The 22,745-nt window shown below is 39.5% G+C and overlaps 1 protein-coding gene across 1 annotated transcript in view; it reads left to right on the top strand.

Moving 5' to 3' along the window:
- LOC140195297 (scinderin-like) overlaps positions 1 to 22,745 on the top strand; it is a 138,030-nt gene that overhangs the window by 105,489 nt on the left and 9,796 nt on the right. Inside the window, 6 exon segments of the mRNA XM_072253389.1 lie at positions 3,562 to 3,652; positions 8,184 to 8,354; positions 11,847 to 12,021; positions 12,152 to 12,273; positions 18,190 to 18,267; positions 20,390 to 20,450. Of these exon segments, the coding sequence (XP_072109490.1) occupies positions 3,562 to 3,652; positions 8,184 to 8,354; positions 11,847 to 12,021; positions 12,152 to 12,273; positions 18,190 to 18,267; positions 20,390 to 20,450 (698 nt within the window).

Below are 22,745 nucleotides of genomic sequence, written 5' to 3'. Positions count from 1 at the left end.
GTGGCTGTGGGATTGATAGGATGGTAAAAGTGGTGTATTTTATGCTTGTCTTTATTAGTCACGGCACTGAATTCAAGAGTCAGGAAGTTAAAGGCCTAAGCTCGAGTTAGGCCACACCTGGGGTCTCCCATTCAATTCTGAACACCATATTATTGGAAGGATGCGAAAGTGTTGGAGAGGGTGCGGAAGAGGTTTACCTGGATTAGAGGGCATGTGCTATGAGCAGATGTTCTTGATTAGGTTCTTGATTGGACATGGCATCAAAGGTTTTAGGGAGAAAGCCGGGAACTGGGGTTGAAGAGGATATTAAAAAGAAAAGGTTCAGCCAGGATTGAATAGCCGAGCAGACTCGATGGGCCCGATGGCCTAATTCTGCACCTATGCCCTTATGGTCTTATGTTGGACAAACTTCGGTTATTTTCTCTGGACTGGCAAAGGCTGAAGAGAAACCTGAGAGAAGTTTATCAGATTATGAGAGGGATAGATAGTGTAGACAGCTGATATCTTTATCCCAGGGTTGAAGTGTCTAACGGAAGGCATGCACTTTAGACGAGAGGGGGTAAGGTCAAAGGAGATGTGTGAGGCAAGTTTTTTACAGCGAGTGGCAAGTTACTGTAATGCGCTGCCAGGCAAGTGATGGAGGCAAATGCAATAGAGCCATTCAAAATTCTCTTAGATAGACAAACAAATTGGCATTCAGGATGTACTGGTAAATTGGATTTGACATTGGCTTCAGAGGAGAAGCCAGAGGGTGGTAGCAGATGGTTGCCTCTCTGACCGGAGGCCTATGCCAAAGGATTAGGACTGGGTCCATTGTTGTTTGTCATCTATGTCAGTGATGTGGATGATAATATGGTAACTGGATCAGCAAATTTATGGATAACTCCAAGATTCCGGGCATAGTGCACAGCGAGGAAGGCTGTCAAAGCTTATAGTGGAATCTGGACTGGCTGGAAAAGTGGGCTGATGAAATGGCAGATGGAATTCAATGCAGACAAGTATGAGGTGATGCACTTTGGGAGGACAGACCAGGGTAGACTTTCATAATGAATGGTAGAGCACTAAGGAGTGAAGTAGAACAGAGGGATCTGGGATGACACAGGTAGATAGGTCGTAAAGAAAGCTTTTGGCCAATTGACCTTCATAAATCAGAACATTCAGTACAGGAGTTGGGATGTTATATTGAAGTTGAATAAGATATTGGTGAGGCCTAATTTGGTGTATTGTGTGGAGTCTGATCACCTACCTACAGGAAAGATATTAATAAGATTAAAAGAGTACAGAAAACATCTACAAGGATGTTGTTGGACCTAAGGACTTGAACAGATAAGGACTTTATTCCCTGGAGCATATGAGAATGAGGGGAGATTTGGTAGAGAAATACAAAATTATGTGGGATATTGATTGGGTATATGCAAGCAGACTTTTTCTGCTGAAGTTGGGTGAGACGAGCACTAGAGGCCATGGGTTTAAGGTGAAAGGTGAAATTTTTAAGTGGAACCTGAGAGAGAACTTCTTCACTCAGAGGATGGTAAGAGTGTGGTACGAGCTGCCAGTGGAAGTGCAGGTTCAATTTCAACATTTAAGAGAAATTTGGATAAGTACCTGGATGGGGGTTTATGGGGGTGTGGGGCTATGTGTCAGATGTGGGTCGATGAGACTAGGCAGAGTAACAGTTCGGCATAGACTAAATGGGTTGATAGGGTTGTTTTTGTTCTGCAGTGCTCTGTGACTGTGAATATGCGGAGAATAGAATGCTGCAGCCATTGTGTAGGCAGAAGGAATTATTTTGATTAGGCACTTAATTACAAGGTCATTTAGTTCATCACAACTTTGTGGGACAAGGGGCCCGTTCCTTGTTCTACGTTCTTGAACTTGGCCATTTAGTTCCTCGTCTATTTCTGTATTAGTGGCTGATCTGTGACCTAAGCTGTTATCATCATTTCACATAATGCATGTAAAAAATATATAATTAATTATTTAATTAAAAATACCCTATGCAATAGCTTATTTCATGTTACAGGTACTGAGCTGATCAAGTTTAAATTTTACTGATTATTCTTCCTGTCACCAATTGTGAATATATTTGCATGTTTCCAATAAGCGACTTGAGTGTTCAAACGTAACCTATAAATGAGGCACAGCATGATATCCAGACTTTATTACTTAAATTAAATCCAATGTATTGTGAAATGTCTCAGTGCACTGGCCACTCAGTATGGATTCTACATATTAGAATATTTTAATTTTCCCAACTCAATTTTGGCTCTCTTTTTTTTTTGCATTACATCCTATTGATTCTTGATTAGAGACGATCCTAGTTTTACACTTAAGTCTATTCTCATCTTTACATGTCATTAGTGTGCACATATGCTGTGGTCTGTTGTATGTGCTTTACAGCAGTATTCAAAAATTTCTTTGAAAGGTCAATAATATCCAAATTTCTAAGATAGAAATGAACAAAACGTAAGTAATTTTATCCAGGAATATTTTAATCAAAACTGATGCTGACTTGTCTCAGTGAGAAAGGTGCTGTAGCAGCAAAACCAAAACAAAATAATTGCCACTGCCTGAGACTCTGCAGAGTTCTTCCACATTGCATGACGTGCCCCTAGCTCCAATGATTGCTCCAAAAGTCGAATGCTTTATTCCATCCCTTATTATCAATTAGCAAACATATAATCTTGAAGTGATGAACTTAAGCTTACCCGAGTGTGAGCTAAGCAATATTCAGCGATATTCAGTGGTCAGCAAAAGAGATGACCTTCACTGGTCCCAAGCTACAAAGTGCCATGAAATAAGCAAGAATATGCAACTCCTTCCCTTTGCTTTTACCACTATCCCACTCATGTGACTACTTACTATAATAAACAGAATAGATGTGCAACACAGAATGCAAAGATACTTGGCTCCTACAGGTGTTGAGAACTGAGATCCCATAATTGTATCCTGTGATCCCACCTTTACCCAACTGACAAACTAGATATGATAATAAGAGTGTGCAATTGCTAACTTATCACATCAAAGCTTCAAAGTATAATAATGACTTTATTTTACTTTTACTTATAAAATCAACTTTACATCCCACAATAAGCAGCATTCTGCTTTACTTTAAAACTGGTCTTCAAGAAGGAATACAATTTATAAAGCCACTGTCTAGATTTTTGCTCTTCTTGACACTAAAGAATTTACAGTATGTCTTATCTTTCCTCTCTATCCTCAAATTTTTTCTTGGTGTGCTGATATCAGAAGCTACTGTTGCCAAAAATCCTAAGGAATCGGTTCATTCATGCATCAACACAGCCAGGATAATTTTGACTATGGATGGTGAAGGCATCTCTCATAATTTTTGTTGACTTCAATGGAAATTAAAATTGGGAAAGATCTATAGTGAACAGATTGCTTGAATCACACTATAGTTATAACCTACAAAATATTAGCAGCATCAGGCCAGTGGATAAGCAGTAACCTGTAGGCTGAGCAACTGTTCCCTCCAGACTGCTAACAATTTAATTTTAGATCTTTTTTCACTCATAATAATATCAACTTGATTTATTTTAGGCAAGGATCCAGTGCGACATTTGATGAACTCACCATGTCGGCATTCCTCACAGTCGATCTCGACCGGTCACTTGGTGGGAGAGCTGTTCAAGTAAGTTTTTAAGCAAATGATAGAATTAAGACTATAAGACATAGGAGCATCAATTAGCTCCACCATTTGTTCATGACTGACTTAATTTCCCTCTCAACCTCATTCTCCTGCCTTCTCCCTGTAACCCTTGACACCCTTACTAATCAAGAACCTATCAACCTCCACTTTATTTAAATGGCTTGGTCTCCACAGTCGGCGATGAAAATGAATTCCACAGATTTGCCACTCTCTGGCTATCACAACTGTATCACTAGCTGCTCCTGTCTTTATAACACATTGTGTTAATACATATCAATAATGCACAGGCTGTTTTGCATGATTTTAAATTTCATGTCTTTAAAAAGGAATCCTATGCCTAAGAAATCTAGCACATGATGGCAGTTTGCATTAAAGTTTCACTGGAAACTTCGTCTTAACTCTGCATCTGAAACTTTCTGCCATCAGTTGCAAAGTTGTCACATTTCCCTATGGTGGTTATGCACAAAGAGGCTACTGGACATAAATGGTATATCATGAGGCAATAGAGGGTTAACATTATTTATCTGTTGTTTTTACCATAATTCACAATCAGCACTGACTTCAAATGCAGTTCTTTATTGATTACCTGTTTCTACCTTACTTAAAAGGACTATTGTGACTTGTACAGATGCCCCTGCAACTCTGTCAAGCCACGCTCTCTCCCAGTGTCCTCCACAACCACTCTTCAAGGGGGGAGCTCTCTTCAAACCACTACTAACCTACCAGATTCCACTACATCCATCACTTCACTGTCCCTATCCCTAAACATTCTGTAAACCTCTCAGAATTCTTCTTGGTCTTCTTCAAACCTTCGGCCAATTACAAAATCATCTGCTACAGCTCCTAACCTTCTTTGACCACCACCCCCTCCCCAACAGTCTACTCTCTGGCCCACCTGAACTTTCTCACAACCAAGGCATTCCACAGTACTCTGTCCTCCCCAGGTACTGTGTTCCCATCACTTTCAGCATAGCTACTCTCTGACCATCCTCTGCCATGATAAGGAGATCAAGGAAGCAAAAGCTTGTGCTTAATTTCTGTGAGAAAATTTGATGAAAAGCAGGATTTATTGCTTTGGTCACATACTGTGTTGGGTGTTTGCAGCCACAAACCAAACAGACACGAGCTTTCCACAGTGTATATATCAAATAATAGAATCACAAAAGGAAACAATTTCCAGCTTCCAATCTTTACGTTTAATGAGGCGATGGAACTTCAAAATAGAAGGAGAGTGGAACCAACAGCTATTCTATTTTAAAATGTGAATCAATATAAAGATTACTAGCCTCAAACTATTTTTATATCATAAATATGAAATAAATTGCAGCAATTACTAGGAAATAAACTATGATTACCTGATGCTTACATGAACTTATTACTTTAAAAGCAGATTAGAATCATGTCATTATTAGGTTTCCTATACTTGGGAGAGGTCATTATAAGTATACTGCATAAAAATCAATGTTGCTTAGGAAGACTACTGCAACAAGTTCAGCTCACTGCTTTGTAATTACACTCTCTGTGAAATTCCAGCAACATGCTTCACTAAGGACATGATGTGCAGATGCTATAATTGATAGTTTTACAACATTTAACATGAAAAAAGGGTTTTATTTTAAATTTCATAGCCTCTTCAAAATGTCAAGTTTTTTATTTTGTGATTGCACACCATAATGGGTGAAGAGCCTGGGGCTGTTCAATATGTAAGGAAAAAAAGGCCGTTAATTTTAAAGGAACAATTGGAATTTCAAGTAATGAAATTTAGCAATTCGATGCAGTGAATCCTGCTGTTTGTCCATAGTTACTGGGCTAATCAGGTAGTCATCATTCTGGTTATGCAACTGAAATATAGAGCCACAAATGATCAGTGCTTGTACTAATGTTAGAATTTTACTTATTTAGAATTAGTGAATAATTATAGCACATAAGGAGGCCATGGAGTGCATGTTTGCTCCCTGTAGCAATCACATTCTCCACTCTTTCCTCATGACACTGCAAGATCTTTTGTTTTAAGGATCATTACAGTTCCCTTTATAAACAGTGATCATCTCCATTTCCAATACTTCTGCAGACAGTGAGATCCAGATCATAACTAGCTGGTGAATGTCCTGGACAGCTTTCTAGCATCCTTTCAAGGACCATCAAAAGCTGTTCAACAAACCAACACCAGTGCAACTCATCCTTACTTGATGAGTATGGACCAGGAGCACATCTCCTCCTGGCTCGCAAAGAAGTTCTTGGAAACGTCCATTTCATGATCATCTTCCTTTTCTCCAACTTACTGCCAAGTTAGACAGGTCCTTACCCAGCCAGAAATAGTGGACTGTGGTATTATACCCCTGGTTCGCCAGCTGGATAGAAATAAGGGGGAAAGCTTTAATCGCTCAGGCCTTCTGTCACCAAGGACATGGATCCAATCCACATACTATCCCACACATTCGCTGCACGTGCTTGAAATCTGCCAAATAATCTGTTAGTTTTTGTTAAAACCAGTTATGTAGCAACTATATAGATTATTTTCCTGTTTGGTGCCTTGCCAGCCATAACCTGCAAACAACTTGAAAAGCTAAACAATTAACATCTAAGATGCAGCAAAGCAGCAAAAGAGAATTCATTTAGGAATCCTCATCTTGGAAAACTAAATCATCGCTATTGTTATTTAGAATATTAAAACCAAAAATAAATTTCAGACTGAATATTCTTTGCAACAGTGTCCTAATAGCGCTATAGGTTAGAATGTTTTTCAATCAGGTATTTGCTTTGACAAGTACACCATTCATTAGGCTCCATCAGGAGGCTACCAGTCTTTCATTGACTATGTCCCACCCTTCCAACAACATCCTTCCCTTGTGCCCCAAAAATAGATGATCTTTCATTTCACTCCTTTCCTGTTCCACTCCACTTATGCACATTATGTTGAATGCAGTAACGGTGCAGTAGGCTTTCGTTTTTGTAGCCTAACAAATTGCAGAGTGGTTCCATTTTGTGGTGACTGAATGTAATAAAATTATGAAACAAAGCAAATCCTTGTCTTTGATTCAAATTAAGTGACACTCTGGCTGGGCATGGCTCAGTTCAGTTTGGATTGCTTATTCATTCCTAATACTGAACCTATTCATCATTCCATTTTAATTATGCCGCTAGTGACTTTCTCCAGTGAATCTGGTGTAAATTACTCTTTATTCTTTGTTACAGCTGCTTAGTGGCAATGTTCATGATAGATCATAATGAAAAGATAATTATAAATATACTCCTAATAATTTGGAACACTGATGTTTTGACACTAATCTTTTCCTCCAGTTGAATCAATATCCAGTATTACTATTGATTACAAAGGTAAAATTTATTCAGGGTATATCCTTCAGCCTTATAATTTTAATTACAGGAATATAGATTTTGCAGTTTGCTTTTCTATCTAACATATTCAAATAAACTCATTGGCTGGAGGTATAATGACATCTTTCTCATTTCCCTCAAGGTAGTTAATTTTCACATAGGAACAATTAACCAGCTGCTTGTGTTGCCATTTCTTTATCTATAATTTCATTGATTTAGCCTCCATAAAACTTTGGGAACAATGGCCCTTGAGATGCTTCCAGTTTTGTTTAAAGACATTAAATTCCTCATTGACCGTAGAGCACTGTTGACTAACTACCCTCGTGTAAACATATCAAAAAGTATCATAATTCAAGACTGCTGCTGTTTCTTTTGACACTTCCATCACTCAGGATCTATTAGTTGATAAAATATAATTCAAACCAAATAACCTATTTCAAAATAACAGATCTTATTTGGCCTTATCCAAATTCTAATCTATTGGTTTTGCTTTGAAAATAAGTTTGGATCTGGCTCTAACTTTTGCAAAGTCGATGGATAGGTGAAGAATTTATGCTTGTCCTGAAATAATGAGTAAAATTTGTCCAGAGTAATGAATGTAAATATGTACAATAAAGTGTCAGCTGATATTTTAGGTTATGTGTGCATTGTAGCTTAATCACAGTTTTGATGAGGAAAAACTACAGCTGTTTTTGTACAGAAATAACTTCAGTGTAGTTGCTACAGAATTTCCAGCTGGTGGGGTGGAGACACATCTCTACCAAAGGAGATGTAAGGTGCTCCTTCCCTCTGCTAGCCTGCAGGTGATATCCTCGGCCAAGGTGTAGTACCTGCTTAGCTCTGCGATCAGGTTCATGTAAAACCATGGGAGCAGGTGATGGATGGTAATATGAGCAGCTGGTCCTGGTTAGGTGACCACTGACACCAGGCAGACAATCTCCGAAGAGTATTGATAACGGCTGGGGTCACTCGTCTTTTAAAGACACGGCCCAGAAGAAGGCAATGGCAAACCACTTCAGTAGAAAACTGTGCCAAGAGCAATCATGCTCATGGAAAGACCATAATCACTTATATCATATGACAGAGCACATAATGGTGATGATGATGATGACAGTACTTCAAAATATAACATTCATCAATCTGGCTTACAGTACCCTTTGTTTTCATTCATCTAAAGATTCGCGTGGCCCAAGGAAAGGAGCCTTCTCATTTGCTGAGTTTGTTTAAAGACAAGCCACTGATAATTTATAAAAACGGAACATCACGGAAGGGAGGTCAGACTCCTGCTCCACCGCAGCGTCTTTTCCAAGTCAGAAAGAATCTGGCTACTATAACAAGAATTGTGGAGGTAAGGTTAATTTAATGACATGAGAACTAATGGAGAATCTAGAATTTGTGACTTCAGTCTGCCAATCTCAGTAATTTGAAAAATGGAGAAACAGATCTCTATAAGGTAAAAAGAGAATGTCATGAATTTTGCAGGAAAATATTGGCAAAGTTTTCTGAACTTAGAAAATTTCCCATGTTTCGTGGCAACTTGACATTTCAAATGTGAAATCCTGTAATTTCCTGTCAGGTATTTCCACCGACTTTTCAAGGTTACACACTATATCAGAGGGATAGGGAGGTAGGCAGAGAGGGTGGTGTGGCTCTATTGGTAAAGAATGACATCAAATCAGTAGAAAGATGTGACGTAGGATCTGAAGATGTTGAATCCTTGCAGGTTAAGTTAAGAAACTGCAAGGGTAAAAGGATGTTGATGGCAGTTATAGGCAGGCTTCCCATCAGTGGCTGGGAGGTGGACCACAGATTACAACAGGAAATAGAAAAGCCGTGTCAAAAGGGCAAAGTTATGGTAGTCATGGGAGATTTTAACATGCAGGTCGAATGGGAAAATCAGGTTGGTAATGGTTCTCAATGGAGTAAGTTTGTTGAATGCCTAAGAGATGGCTTTTTAGAGCAGTTTGTCATTGAGCCGACTAGGGGATCAGTTATACTGGACTGGGTGTTACGTAATGAACCTGAGGTGATTAGGGAGGTTAAGGTAAAAGAACCCTTAGGAACCAGTGATCACAAAATGATTGAGTTCAACTTGAAATTTGATAGGGAGTAAGTAAAGTCTGCCATAGCAGTACTTCAGTGGAGTAAGGGAAATTACAGTGGTATGAGAGAGGAGTTGGCCAAAGTAAATTGGAAGGAGCTGCTGGCAGGGATGTCAGCAGAACAGCAATGGTGTGTGTTTCTGGGAAATTGAGGAAGGTGCAGGACATAGGTATTCCAAAAATGAAGGAATACTCAAATGGTAAAATAGTACAACCATGGCTAACAAGAGAAGTCAAAGCAAGGGCATACAACAAAACAAAAATTAGTGGGAAAATAAAGGACTGCGAAGTTTTTAAAAACCTACAGAGAGCAACTAAAAAAATCATTAGAAGGGAAAAGATGAAATGTGAAAGCAAGCTAGCAAATAATATCAAAGTGGATAGTAAATGTTTTTTTCAAATATGTTAAAAATAAAAGAAAAATGAGAGTGGATATAGGACCATTAGAAAATGAGGCAGGAGAAATAATAACTGGGGACAAGGAGATGGCAGGTGAACTAAATGAGTATTTTGCATCAGTCTTCACTGTGGAAGACACTAGCAGTATGCCTGATGTTGTAGTGTGTGAAGGAAGAGAAGTGGGTGCAGTTACTGTTACAAGAGAGAAGGTGCTCAAAAAGCTGAAAGACGTAAAGGTACATAAGTCACCCGGACCAGATGAGCTGCACCCTAGGGTTCAACAGGTAGCATTAGAGATTGTGGTGGCATTAGAAATGATCTTTCAAAAATCATGGTGCCAGAGGACGGGAAAATTGCAAATGTCACTTCACTCTTTAAGAAAGGAGGAAGGCTGCAGAAAGGAATTATAGCCCAGTTAGCCTGACCTCAGTGGTTGGGAAGATGTTAAAGTAAATTGTTAATTATGAGGTGATGGATTATTTGGTGACAAAGGATAAGATAGTACAAAATCTGCATGGTTTCCTTCAGGGAAAATCCTGCCTGATGAACCTGCTGGAATCCTTTGAGGAGATTACAAATAGGATAGATAAAGGGGATGCAGTGGATGTTGTATATTTGTACTTTCAGAAGGCCTTTGACAAGGTGCCACACATGAGGCTGCTTACCAAGTTAAGAGCCCATGGTATTACAGGAAAGTTATTAACATAGTTAGAGCATTGGCTGATTGGTAAGAGGTAGTGAGTGGGAATAAAAGGATCCTTTTCTGGTTGACTGCCAGTAACTAGTGGTGTCTCGCAGGGCTCGGTGTTGGGACCACTTATTTCTATGCTGTATATAAATGATTTGGATGATGGAATAGATGGCTTTGTTGCCAAGTTTGTGAAAGATACGAAGATTGGTGGAGAGGCAGGTAGTGTTGAGGAAACAGGTAAGATGCAGAAGGACTTTGACAGATTAGGAGAATGGGCAAGAAAGTGGCAAATGAAGTACAATGTTGTAAAATGCATGGTTGTGCACTTTGGTAGTAGAAAAAAATGTGCAGACTATTTTCTAAATGTGGAGAAAATCCAAAAATCTAAGATGTAAAGGGACTTGGGAGTCCTTGTGCAGAACACCCAAAAGGTTAACTTACAGGTTGAGTCGGTGGTGAGGAAGGCAAATGCCATGTTAGCATTCATTTCAAGAGGTCTAGAATACAAAAGAAAGGATGTGATGTTGTGGCTTTATAAGGCACTGGTGAGGACTCACCTTGAGCATTGTGAACAGTTTTGGGCCCCTCATCTTAGAAAAGATGTGCTGGCATTGGAGAGGTCCAGAGGAGGTTCATAAGGATGATTTCAGGAATGAAAGGGTTATCATATGAGGTATGTTTGATGGCTCTGGGTCATGAGGATGAGGAGCGATCTCAGTTAAACCTTTCGAATGTTGAAAGACCTAGACAGAGTAGATATAGAAAGGATGTTTCCTATAGTGGGAGATTCTAGGACAAGAGGGGTGCCACTTCAAAGCAGATGTGCAGAAATTTCTTTATCCAAAGGGCGGTGAATTTGTGGAATTTATTACCACATGCAGCTGTGGAGGCCAGGTCATTGCATGTATTTAAGGCAGAGACTGATAGGTTCTTGATTGGACGTGGCATCAATGGTTATGGGGAGAAGGCTGGGATCTGGGGTTGAGGAGGAGAAGGAAAAGGGATCAGTCAGGATTGAATGGCAGACCATACTTAAAGTCTACATAAGAAGTACAACCAGAGTTGATGGAGGGGAGATTGGCTTCCGTGATATGCTGAGTTATGTCCAAAACAGTTTCTTGGAGTCACAAGCATATCAGATACCATACCAAGCCATATACATCCAGACTGGATGCTCTCTATGGTGCATCAATAAGATTTGGTAAGGGTTGACAGGTACGTAACAAATTTCTTTCGGCTCTTGAGGAAGCGGAGGCATTGATGAGCATTCTGGGTGTGGTGTCACTGTGGTTGGAAGAGGACAAACTATTGGTGATTTTCACTCCTAGGAATTTGAAGCTCTCAGTACTCTCAACTTCAACCAGTACCGTTGATGAAAACAGGAGCATATGCTGCAAACCCCTTCCTGAAGTCAATGAAAAGCTCTTTTGTCTTGCTGATATTGAAGGAAAGGTAGTTGTCATGATATCATGTTACTAGACATTCGATACCTTTCCTGTACTCTGACATATTACCAGGGATGAGCACAGTAAACTAATGCCAATCTCTATTTAAATTACCTTGCTTGTAGTGGGCTGTATTTATTTAATAGTTAGCTTGTGAAAGGCAACTGTCTAAAATCTAACTTTGTTTTTTTCTCGATTGTTAGGTTGACTTCGATGCTCGATCCTTAAATTCCAACGATGTTTTTGTACTAAAGTTACCACAGGCTGCTTATCTCTGGGTTGGAAAAGGAGCCGGTAGGGATGAAGAGAAAGGGGCTGAATATTTTACCACAGTGCTGCAGTGCAAGGCAACCAGGGTTACAGAAGGCAAAGAACCTGGTAAGGCTTCCACCAGTACATCAGTATTCTTCTAGCTGAAAATGGGATAGGTTTGAAGATATTCTAAGGAAAATTCATAAAGAAAATAAAATTATTTGATTGTGTTTTGGAACTTTTTTCTTTTCTATAGATGTATTTTGGAATTCACTTGGTGGAAAGAAAGAGTATCAAACTTCAGCTCTGTTACAAAGTTGTGCAGATGATTTCCAGCCTCGCTTATTTGCTTGCTCAAATAAGACTGGTTGCTTCAATGTAAGTTTTTGTTGTGATAAATTATACAAAGAACACGTATAAATCAAATTGGTTGCCTTTGTAATTCATTGACTGTAATTACATTTTTTTCCCCATTTTTTACACTGTCACATTTGCACTCTGATGTTATGTTATTCTGGTGCCTGAAATAGGAAAGAGTTTTATTTACCAAAATCCACAGCTCTGAACATTTAATTTAAAACCAATCACACTCAGTAAACTAGTGTATATGGATGGAAGCCAGTGATGATTCGGTGTTTGGGTGCCCTTCTGCACAATGTCCTTTATGTGAGTAAAGTTACTTCAACTCTTCCTGAGTTTAGAGTACAGCATCATATGTTTTCCTCTCAACCAAGTTCCCAATTGTTTATCTAGATATTGGACAGTTAAAATGGAATTTGGTTGCCTAAGAGAGTGATCTGAGAACAATAAAAATTATCATGCCAAGACGTTAGATTTAAAGCATTCTGTTTTTCGGGTGAATCCAGAATCTGAATCAGCTTTAATATCAACAGCATATGTCATGAAATTTGTTGTCTTTATTGCAGTAGTACAATACAATACATAATAATGGAAAAATGTGAATGAAATTATACATAAAACAAGTAGTGCAAATTTAGACATAAAAAGTAGTGAGGTAGTGTTCATGGGTTCAATGTCCATTCAGGAATCAACGACAGAGTGAGGAAGCTGCTTGTGAATTATTGAGTGTGTGCCTTCAGGCTTCTGTACTTCCTTCTTGACGGTTGCAATGAGAACAAGGTGTGACCTGGCTGATGGGGGTTCTTGTGCTGGATGCTGACATTTTGAGGCATCACTCCTTGAAGATACTACAGAGGGTAGTGCCCAAGATGGAACTGACTAAGCTTACAACTCTATGCAGCTTATTTTGATCCTGTGCAGTACCCGACCCCCCCATACCAGATGGTAATGGAACCAGTTAGAATGCTCTCCATGGTACATCTGTAGAAATTTGCGAGCACCTTTGATGACATACCAAATCTCCTCAATTTCCTAAAGAAATGTAGCAGCTGTCATGCCTTCTTCATAGCTACATCGATGTGTTGGGTCCAGGGTAGACCCTCAGAGATAGTGACACCCAGGATTTTGAAATTATTCATTCTGCTCTTTATCCCTCTATGAGGACTGATATGTGATCCTTCATCATACCCTTTCTGAACTCCACAACCATCCATCCCTTATATGCATTGAAGGAAATCCTTCCACTGTATGCGTAGAAATCCTACATATCTCAGCATAAATTAGTTCAGAATGCTTTTGACCACATAGGAGTCTAAAACTCATTTACCAAACATTGCTGTCATTTTCCTGACTGAACTTCCCCAGTGACTGCTGAAATTCCCCAATGTTTAAGATGGGCAGTCTGCCTTTGGGTGCTGCATCTACATATCTAATCATCTGAATGAGGACAACAGTGAAGAAAGACAAAAATTTTATGTTCAAAGAAGTTGGTTCTTTTATTATTTGCGTATTTTGTAATGGACTCATACAGCATGAAAATTTCCTTTCAACCCACTGAGTCTGTGCACTAATCCTGGTTTATTAAGTACCCACCTACATTTCTTCCATTATGTGCCGTGTCGTATGACATAGGAGAGCATGGTCTTCCTTCTCTATGCATGACCACGATTGTTCTTGGCAAATTCTTCTGCAGAAGTGGTTTGCCATTGCTTTTTCTGGGCACTGTTTTTAGAAGACAGGCGACCCCAGCTATTACCAATACTCTTCAAACATTGTCTGCCAGACATCAGGGATCACATAACCAGGACTTGTGATATGCACCAGCTGCTCATACAGCTTCACGTGACCCTAATCGGGGGTCTAAGCGGGTGCTACACCTTGCCCAAGGGTGAGCTGCAGGCTAGCAGAGGGAAGGAACAACTTACACCTCCTTTGGTGGAGATGTGTCTCCACTCTGCCACCAACACTAATCCTCTTTGACTCTACTGGTATTCCTTTCAACTCCTCTTAGGTTCTACCATTCAAGAACGCATTCAGGACAATTTATAATGGTCAAACAATCTACCATCGGCACGTCTCTGAAATATGATAGGAAGTCAGAGCACCTAGAGGAAACCCACTGTGAGAACACTCAAACTCCATATAGGTGGCACCAGAGTATACAATTGAAACTGATCACTGAAACTGAGAGCAGCACGTCTATTGGATCTTATTATTTAAATCTTCTGTGTTTTTGTTCTTTTTAGATACTTTTGAAATATTTTAATATTTAATTTATTTTAAAAGCTTTTATATATTTCTAAATTTAAAAAGATCGAAAAAACTTTGACATATGACAAGGCTTTTTTGAATTGAATTGACTTTATTACATACATCCTTCACATACATGAGGAGTAAAAATCTTTACATTACGTCTCCATCTAAATGTGCAATGTGCAACTTATAGTAATTTGTAATAAATAAAATGTACAACAGGACAGTCAATATAACACAGAACTATAATTGTACCAGTGTGAATTAATCAGTCTGATGGCCTGGTGGAAGAAGCTGTCCCGGAGCCTGTTGGTCCTGGCTTTTATGCTGCAGTACTGTTTCCCAGATGGTAGCAGCTGGAACAATTTGTGATTGGGGTGACTCGGGTCCCCAATAATCCTTCAGGCCCTTTTTACATACTTGTCTTTGTAAATGTCCTGAATAGTGGGAAGTTCACAATTACAGATGTGCTGGGCTGTCCGCACCACTCTCTGCAGAGTCCTGCGATTGAGGGAAGTACAGTTCCCATACCAGGCAGTGATGCAGCCAGTCAGGATGCTCTCAATTGTGTCCCTGTAGAAAGTTCTTAGGATTTGGGGGCCCATACCAAACTTCTTCAACCGTCTGAGGTGAAAAGGCGCTGTTAATAACACAGCTTTTTTCACCACACAGCCAGTATATGTAGACCATGTGAGATCCTCGGTGATGTGTATGCCGTGGAACTTAAAGCTGTTCACCCTCTCAACCCCAGATCCATTGATGTCAATAGGGGTTAGCCCATCTCTATTCCTCCTGTAGTCCACAACCAGCTCCTTTGTTTTTGCAGCATTGATGAAGAGGTTGTTTTCTTGACACCACCAACTTCTTCTCTATAGGCTGCCTCGTTACTAATTGAGGTTCGGCCAATCAAGGTAGTATCGTCAGCAAATTTAGTTAGCAGATTGGAGCTATGGGTGGTGACACAGTCAAGAGTATACAGAGAGTAAAGGAGGGGGCTTAGGACACAGCCCTGAGGGGCACCTGTGTTGAGGGTCAAAGGGACTTAGGTGAGAGATCCCACTCTTACCACCTGCCGATGATCTGACAGGAAGTTCAGGATTCAGCTGCACAAGGCGTGGTGAAGGCCGAGGTCTCTGAGCTTCTTGTCAAGCCTGAGGGCTGAGCTGTAGTCGATTAACAGCATTCTCACATAAGCATCCCTCTTCTTCAGGTGTGTAGGAACGGTGTGTAGAGCTGTGGCTATTGCGTTGTCTGTCGATCAGTTGTATTGGTAGGTGAATTGTAGGAGGTTCAGTGTGGGTGGCAGCATGCTGCAGATGTAGTCCTTCACCAGCCTCTCAAAGCATTTGCTTATTAATGAGGTGAGTGTGACAGGACGCCAGTCATTCAGACATGTTACCTTGGTCTTTTTGGGTACAGAGACAATTGTGGATATTTTGAAACAGGAGAGCACTCTACACTGGGAGAGGGAGAGATTCTGTCTGCCATGGAAAATTATAGAAGAGAATTGTTTTCCCATTGATCAGGACCTAACCACACAGTTTCAGCAGATCTAGGGCAGCATGGTCAGCCGTAAAAGAGATGATAACTTTAGGGAAATGGAGAAAACACCCAATCAATATGGGTGGAAGACCTGGGCCTATATCATTTTCACACTTGGAGAATTTATAATATGTATTTCATTGATGAGCCCATTATTCACAAACATTATGGAATATGAAAGCCTCCAGTGGGACTTCAAGTGGTGCAAAACTACTTAAGGAAAATAGGAAAATACCTGTAATATAAACTGCAGTTCCCTGCCTCATGTTGCCATCAATAGAACACATACAAACATGTAAAAAAATGATTGTCAAGGACAACTGTACCTCTTTAGATAAAGAGGTGTCCTTTTATTAAAGTAATTCTTTGAGGCCCTTATCTATGTCACATACACTGTGTTTATGTAGGTCACTCAGAAAAAGACTCAGTCTATTGTTATTCCTGGTATAATGTCACTGTGATTGCAATAAATGCTGCAAATAAATCTGTTTGATTGCAGAGCAGTTAAAGGGCTATTTTATATGGGAAACTATATCTTCTTCATTTCCATTTAATTGTAAATGTAAGGAACCAAAATTTATGCATTACAGCATGGCGAATATGATTTGTGGCAATAAAAGAATTCTGCTTTCTATATTTTTAATTTTGAACAGCAGGATATATCAGAGATTAAATACTTCACAAATTATTAAGAAATATACTGAATTGTCTGAGGATATCAGTACCTTTTTGAATTAAAAATTTTTCTACTTATATTTTCCCCCTTAATGATTTCATTCTTTTTTGATGAGCTGATTTCTTCTGATTCACTGTTTGAAACTGGCCATAACCTTTGCAACAAGATACTCTTCAACAATATTACTAAATCACTGTTTATTTCTCATGGTCAAATTAGACACCTGTGCTGTTCAAACATGGGCAACTGGACAGCATCTAGTAATGCCAATTTAGATTTTTTTCTGCTTAAGTTCACATAGTTGATTGAATATTACTGTAGCATATGTTGTATGTTCAGAAGGGTTAATTAATTATAGTTTAAGATTCATTTTAGTGGTATTCTGGCTCTGTATTTAACCTTGGACCATGCATGGGGTAAATCATAAAAGTAACAATCCAACATCCAAACAGTGCCATCCAATGTAGTTATTCCTGCCAGTTTGTTCAAAAGCATATGCAAAATATTGTTTTCAAAGTACATTTATTGTCAAAGTATGTATGCAATGTACAACCCTGAGATTTGTACATTTTGTAAAATATGATAGTGACAGAAACAGGTTATTTTTCCTTTTTTTACATCCAGCAGCAAAATCAAGCACTCCAAACCAATATAGCAATGAATAATGCATAAGTAAAGAGAAATCTGCTAGCCAAATGCTTTCCTCACTTCCTGCAAAAGAACGGGTCCTTTCTTAAAGATGCTGCAATGAGCCTTTGTGCCTTTTGTTACTAACCAGTATTATGCTCGGTAATGTCAGTGGAAAAATCTTTATATGCTTTAGGCCTCTCTTCATTGGTTGTGGAGTAACTGCAATTCCTGGGTTAGATTTGAAATTCTCAGACATAACTTGTATGCTACAATTGGCTTTCGTATCCAAGACCAAAAAAATTTTTGCAGACAAAACCAAAATAAATCAACCAACTACAAGTATATTCATGTTAATGAGGATGGAATATATCATTCATTGCCGTGACTCCAGCTGACAAATAGATTCTTGAGTAAGGTAACAAAGGAATTAAGTTGCCTTTGGAGTTGCATGGCAGTAAAATTTAATATGCATGGGACAGAAGGGAGCAAGTTGTGAATGTTTTACTTGGATTGCACTGAATAGAGTACACCTATGGTTCTCTAAAAATGTTCCCTTCTGTTGATAAGTTATAGGTATCATCTACTTACCACCTGCAAGCCAAAATTACATCAACCATAAATACTATAACTATAAACAACTATCTGTTATCTGTAAGTCACTAGCTTCTGCAAGAAGTCACACAAGCACAACGTAGTTTAAACTCAGCTACTGACACTGTGGCTTTGACATCTGGTTTGTGAATATATTCATCATCTAATGTTAGCACAACAGACTGAGTTTATGCTTTTGATCAATAAGCAACATGATAACAGTTATATATTCTTTGCTCTAGATTGAGGAAGTTCCAGGAGAATACACTCAGGATGATTTAGCTGAAGATGATGTCATGTTACTGGACGTCTGGGATCAGGTCTGATCAGAAATTCTTTAACTTCGTTGATACAATTGATATTTTTTTGTTTTTCCCCTCCGCACTTTGTGGCACATCGGGCAGCAACCTTGCTGTCTCTTTAGCATTTGGCTGTTATTTGCAATTCCAAGTTGCTAGTTCGATGCTCAAACCAGCACGGATGGAAAGCGTGCAGGAAGCCTGCTGGACTTAAACGTGGGACCAGTCGCCTTGAAGTCCAGTGCAGATGCCAGTACACAACCAGCTGGCTCATTGACAGAATATGGACGAAATTCAGCTTCTCTCACTATCATCACAACTTATAAACCTAGAATGTTTGTTTATTATGTCCAATGTCTTTCTCAAATTCTTTAAATCAGAGCAGTCTAGCTTCCAGGCAGTGTTCCGTTTTTGGATTGTTGGTTGCTCAGGCTTGTAGCATCAGGTAACCTTTTTCATTTTCTCAGCCTTGTGCTAATTCTACACAGAATGAAAAGTCCCATACTAAGTCAAGTTAACTCAATCTTAATGTTGCTCAGAAATGTTACAGAATAAAACCAAATTCTGACTTCAGTTTAAATGTTGACACTAATTCCTAATGTTTGACTTTCAGTTGACATTCATTCTATTCAGTAGTGAGCATTCAATTTAGGATTCAAAATATTTCAAAAACATTTTCTGTTCAATACAATTTGGGGAATAAATTTTCTTTGAATTGTTCAAAAGCACAGCTATTCATAATTATAACTCGCTTTGAAAGCAAGTGGCAAATAAGTAGATGCTGCAGTACAGATTCCATCCTTTTCTATAGTGAACCCCTAAAGCAGGGGTCCCCAACCCATCTTAGCACCGTGGACCGGTTTGATATTGACAATATTCTTGCGGACCGGCTGACCGTGGGGGCGGGGGGGGAGCGGAAGGGGTGGGTGTTCAAGTAGGGTTAAACTCACCTCAGCATGTCTTTTACAGTTAGGGTTGCCAACTTTCTCTCTCCCAAATAAGGGACAAAATTAACAGTCAAATCCCAGGACACTTGTATTTACCCCAGGAAAGACTACCATGACTATGAAGCCTTGCGCAGGCACCAGCGTGCGCGTGTGTGACGTGCGCATGCGCTTACGTACCAATTTGTTTCTCCCACAAATCGGTTTTGGCTTAATCTTCCCGACTATACTGTACATACATTATTTCTTCTTTATATGGGCTGTGTATTTATCATATCATTCCTGCTTTTACTATATGTTAGCGTTATTTTAGGTTTCATGTGTTATTTGGTATGATTTGATAGGTTATTTTTTGGGTCTGGGAACACTCAAAAACATTTCCCATATAAATTAATGGTAATTGCTTTTGCTTTACGCCATTTCGGCACGAAAGGTTTCATAGGAACACTCTACCTTAGCGGGGGAAATACAGGACAAACGAATTTAGCCCAATATACGGGATGTCCTGGCAAATACGGGACAGTTGGCAACCCTATGTTCAAGTTCAACAGTGCGTGACGGGGAATGAGGAAAGGTGCAGCTGACTCATATCGTTTCCTTGCAGCCCGGTAGCACATGCTTTGCAGCCCGGTACCAGTCTGCGGCCCGGTGGTTGGGGACCACTGCCCTAAGGGCCAAAATTCTATCTGACCTGAGGTGGCTGTGTAGGCATAAGATATGTAAACTCTGCAATATGGTCACCAAAGGGTTTTCTATATGCTAGGATGTAACAACAAACTTTGGAAAATACCTGTGCACATTTTTTTTAACTTGGAGTGGCTCTGTACACAAACTTTACATAATGGGATCTAAATCTATGATGAGGGAATCCAAAATGACTTGAGATGAAGCTCGGCTGTAGCCCCAGTCTGCTTTACAAGTCATTGAAGTTGCAAGCATTGTTGTTGAAAGACTTATGCCAAGCTTTATTAGCTAGGCATTGTCAGGGTTCCTAACAGACCATAGATCCTGCCATGCTTCACCTTGTTACACTACCCCATGATACACCTACCCATTGCCCAGGCTTCACATTGTGAATATATGGTTGAACTGTAGAAATAACATGGTCTGCATATACAGTAATCAACAAATGTGGTGGAAAGTATTGAAGACAAGAGTGATATTTAGGATCTTTAAAGTAATTGTGCATTATTATTTAGATATTTGTCTGGATTGGGAAAGATGCCAATGAAGTGGAGAAAAGAGAGTCAGTAAAATCGGGTAAGTCTGCCTTAACTTAATGTGTCACACAGAGAAAACGTCTCCTAAGGATTAAAGATTAAAGAGTTGACGTACTAAACCTGATAAATAATGAAGGGATCAAGGCAAAAGAGTTCATTTGGCCCAAGGAATGCAAATGCTACTTTGTTAATTGTATCTGTTACTTAACCCCTACATTAAACCCCTACACTACCACATCACATCTTATTCAGTTTTCTCTCCCTGCTCTTCTTAACTTGCTGGAGGACAATTTTATGAAGACGAAACATCATTATTCTTCTACCAGAGTCACAAGTGGAAAGGCATTGGCCTAGTAACTTAAGAAGCTCCAAACCTATTGCAGAGTGCTTGGGATAGCAGGAGGAACATTAGTTGGCAGAATTGTTGACAGTGGACCTCAAGTCTCCTTGATTCTGCAGAGAAAGTAAATCAAGCACATCGCTTGTCTCTTGATGTCACAGTCTGTGTATTTCTGACTGGAAATGCTTGCTGAGCTTTTTATGTCCTATTTTGCAGTCTTAACGTGCCGTTTAAAGTTAAGAGAGACAGTTTCCAGCCCTTCAGACTAATGGCCATCACCCAATGATTTTATCATAGACAAATATAAATTCTTTTCAAGGAGCCAGTCATAAGAAGTTAAGTAAGGAGATGATAGCGGAGAAAGATATGTAAATTTTGGCAAGAATAAGATAACTATTGATGTAATTAGAGGAAAAATCTATTGGAAATTTCTCTTCTACCCCTTTAATTTGAGATTTACACCACTTAATGTCGTGTAATCCCTCCTTTTCCTCAATATGATAACTTTCCTGTCATGTTAAGATCAACCTATCAGCACACCTTATAGATTAAACAGAGTTAGCTTGTTGCATCGTGGTTTGACAACTGAACAGCTATCACATTCTTTTGAAAATCAGCCTAGTAGTTTTAATTTGTCATTTGAAATATGAAGAATCTGTGTGCCAGAAGCATTACTATGGTCTTTTACTTCCATAACACATATATATTCTAACTTAAAAGTCCTGCATGTAACAATATGTAAAATATTATCCTGATGAAAGTTGCCTGTTCCAATCTATTCCCACAGGAATGCTATCATTTCCTGCCAATTAAATAGCTGTGATTACTGCAGCTTTTTCTCCTACTTCAATATCAATTGATTTTTTAAGAAGCTGTTGTAGATTGTGCTGGCCCACGATATTGTGCCAAACTCAGTAAGCTATTTTCTGAATGCCTCCTCTGCCATCACAAAGTCCATTTTCCTCCATTCTCTGCATATTCACGTACCTAAATTTGAGCCTCTTTAATGTTTTTGTCATCATTGTCTCCACTAACACCTCTGGCGGCATATTCCAGTAGCCACTACTCTCCATGTTAAATAAAACCTGCCAGCACATCCTCTTTGAACTTGCCCCTCTCACTTAAATGCATGTCTTCTAGTATTAGACATTTTCACACTGGCTGTGTACACTATCAATACATATAATAACCTGATAAACTTCTATCATGTCACCTCTTAGCATTTGCAACTCCAGTGTAAAAAACACAAGTTAGTCCAGACTCTCCTTATAACACAAATGCTGTAATGCAGGAATCATTCTTTTAAAGATCACTGTACTCTTCTCAGAGTGTCCACATTTCTGATAATGATGTGACCAGAATTGAATGCAATATTCCAGAAGTGTTAGAAAGTGACAGTGGATCTTCCTGACTCTTGAAGTTAGTGCCTTGACTAATAAAGGCAAGCATGCCATGTGCCTTCTTTACCACCTTGTGCAACCACGCTCAGTGAGCAATGAACTTGGGGCCCAAGATCTCTCTGTACATCAGTGATGTTAAGAGTCTTGTCATTAAATGTGTGCTTCCCCTTTACTTTTGACCTCTTGAAGTGCAACTACTCACACTAGGCCGTATTGGCCATTTTCATATGAGGCATCAGTGTGAAGACTGGGGACTGACAATGTGGCTTATGTCTCGTTTTCAGTTCAGGTCAGGGAGATTGATTTATCTTGGTTCCAGATGCAGATTATAGTCCAAACAACAGGAATTCTGCAGATGCTGGAAATTCAAGCAACACACATCAAAGTTGCTGGTGAACGCAGCAGGCCAGGCAGCATCTCTAGGAAGAGGTGCAGTCGACATTTCAGGCCGAGACCCTTCGTCAGGACTAACTGAAGGAAGAGTGAGTAAGGGATTTGAAAGTTGGAGGGGGAGGGGGAGATCCAAAATGATAGGAGAAGACAGGAGGGGGAGGGATGGAGCCAAGAGCTGGACAGGTGATAGGCAAAAGGGGAT

Source organism: Mobula birostris, chromosome 3 (genome assembly GCF_030028105.1).
Source record: "Mobula birostris isolate sMobBir1 chromosome 3, sMobBir1.hap1, whole genome shotgun sequence".
Classification (NCBI taxonomy): Eukaryota; Metazoa; Chordata; class Chondrichthyes; order Myliobatiformes; family Myliobatidae; genus Mobula; species Mobula birostris.
This window is presented reverse-complemented; position numbering and strand designations above follow the sequence as displayed.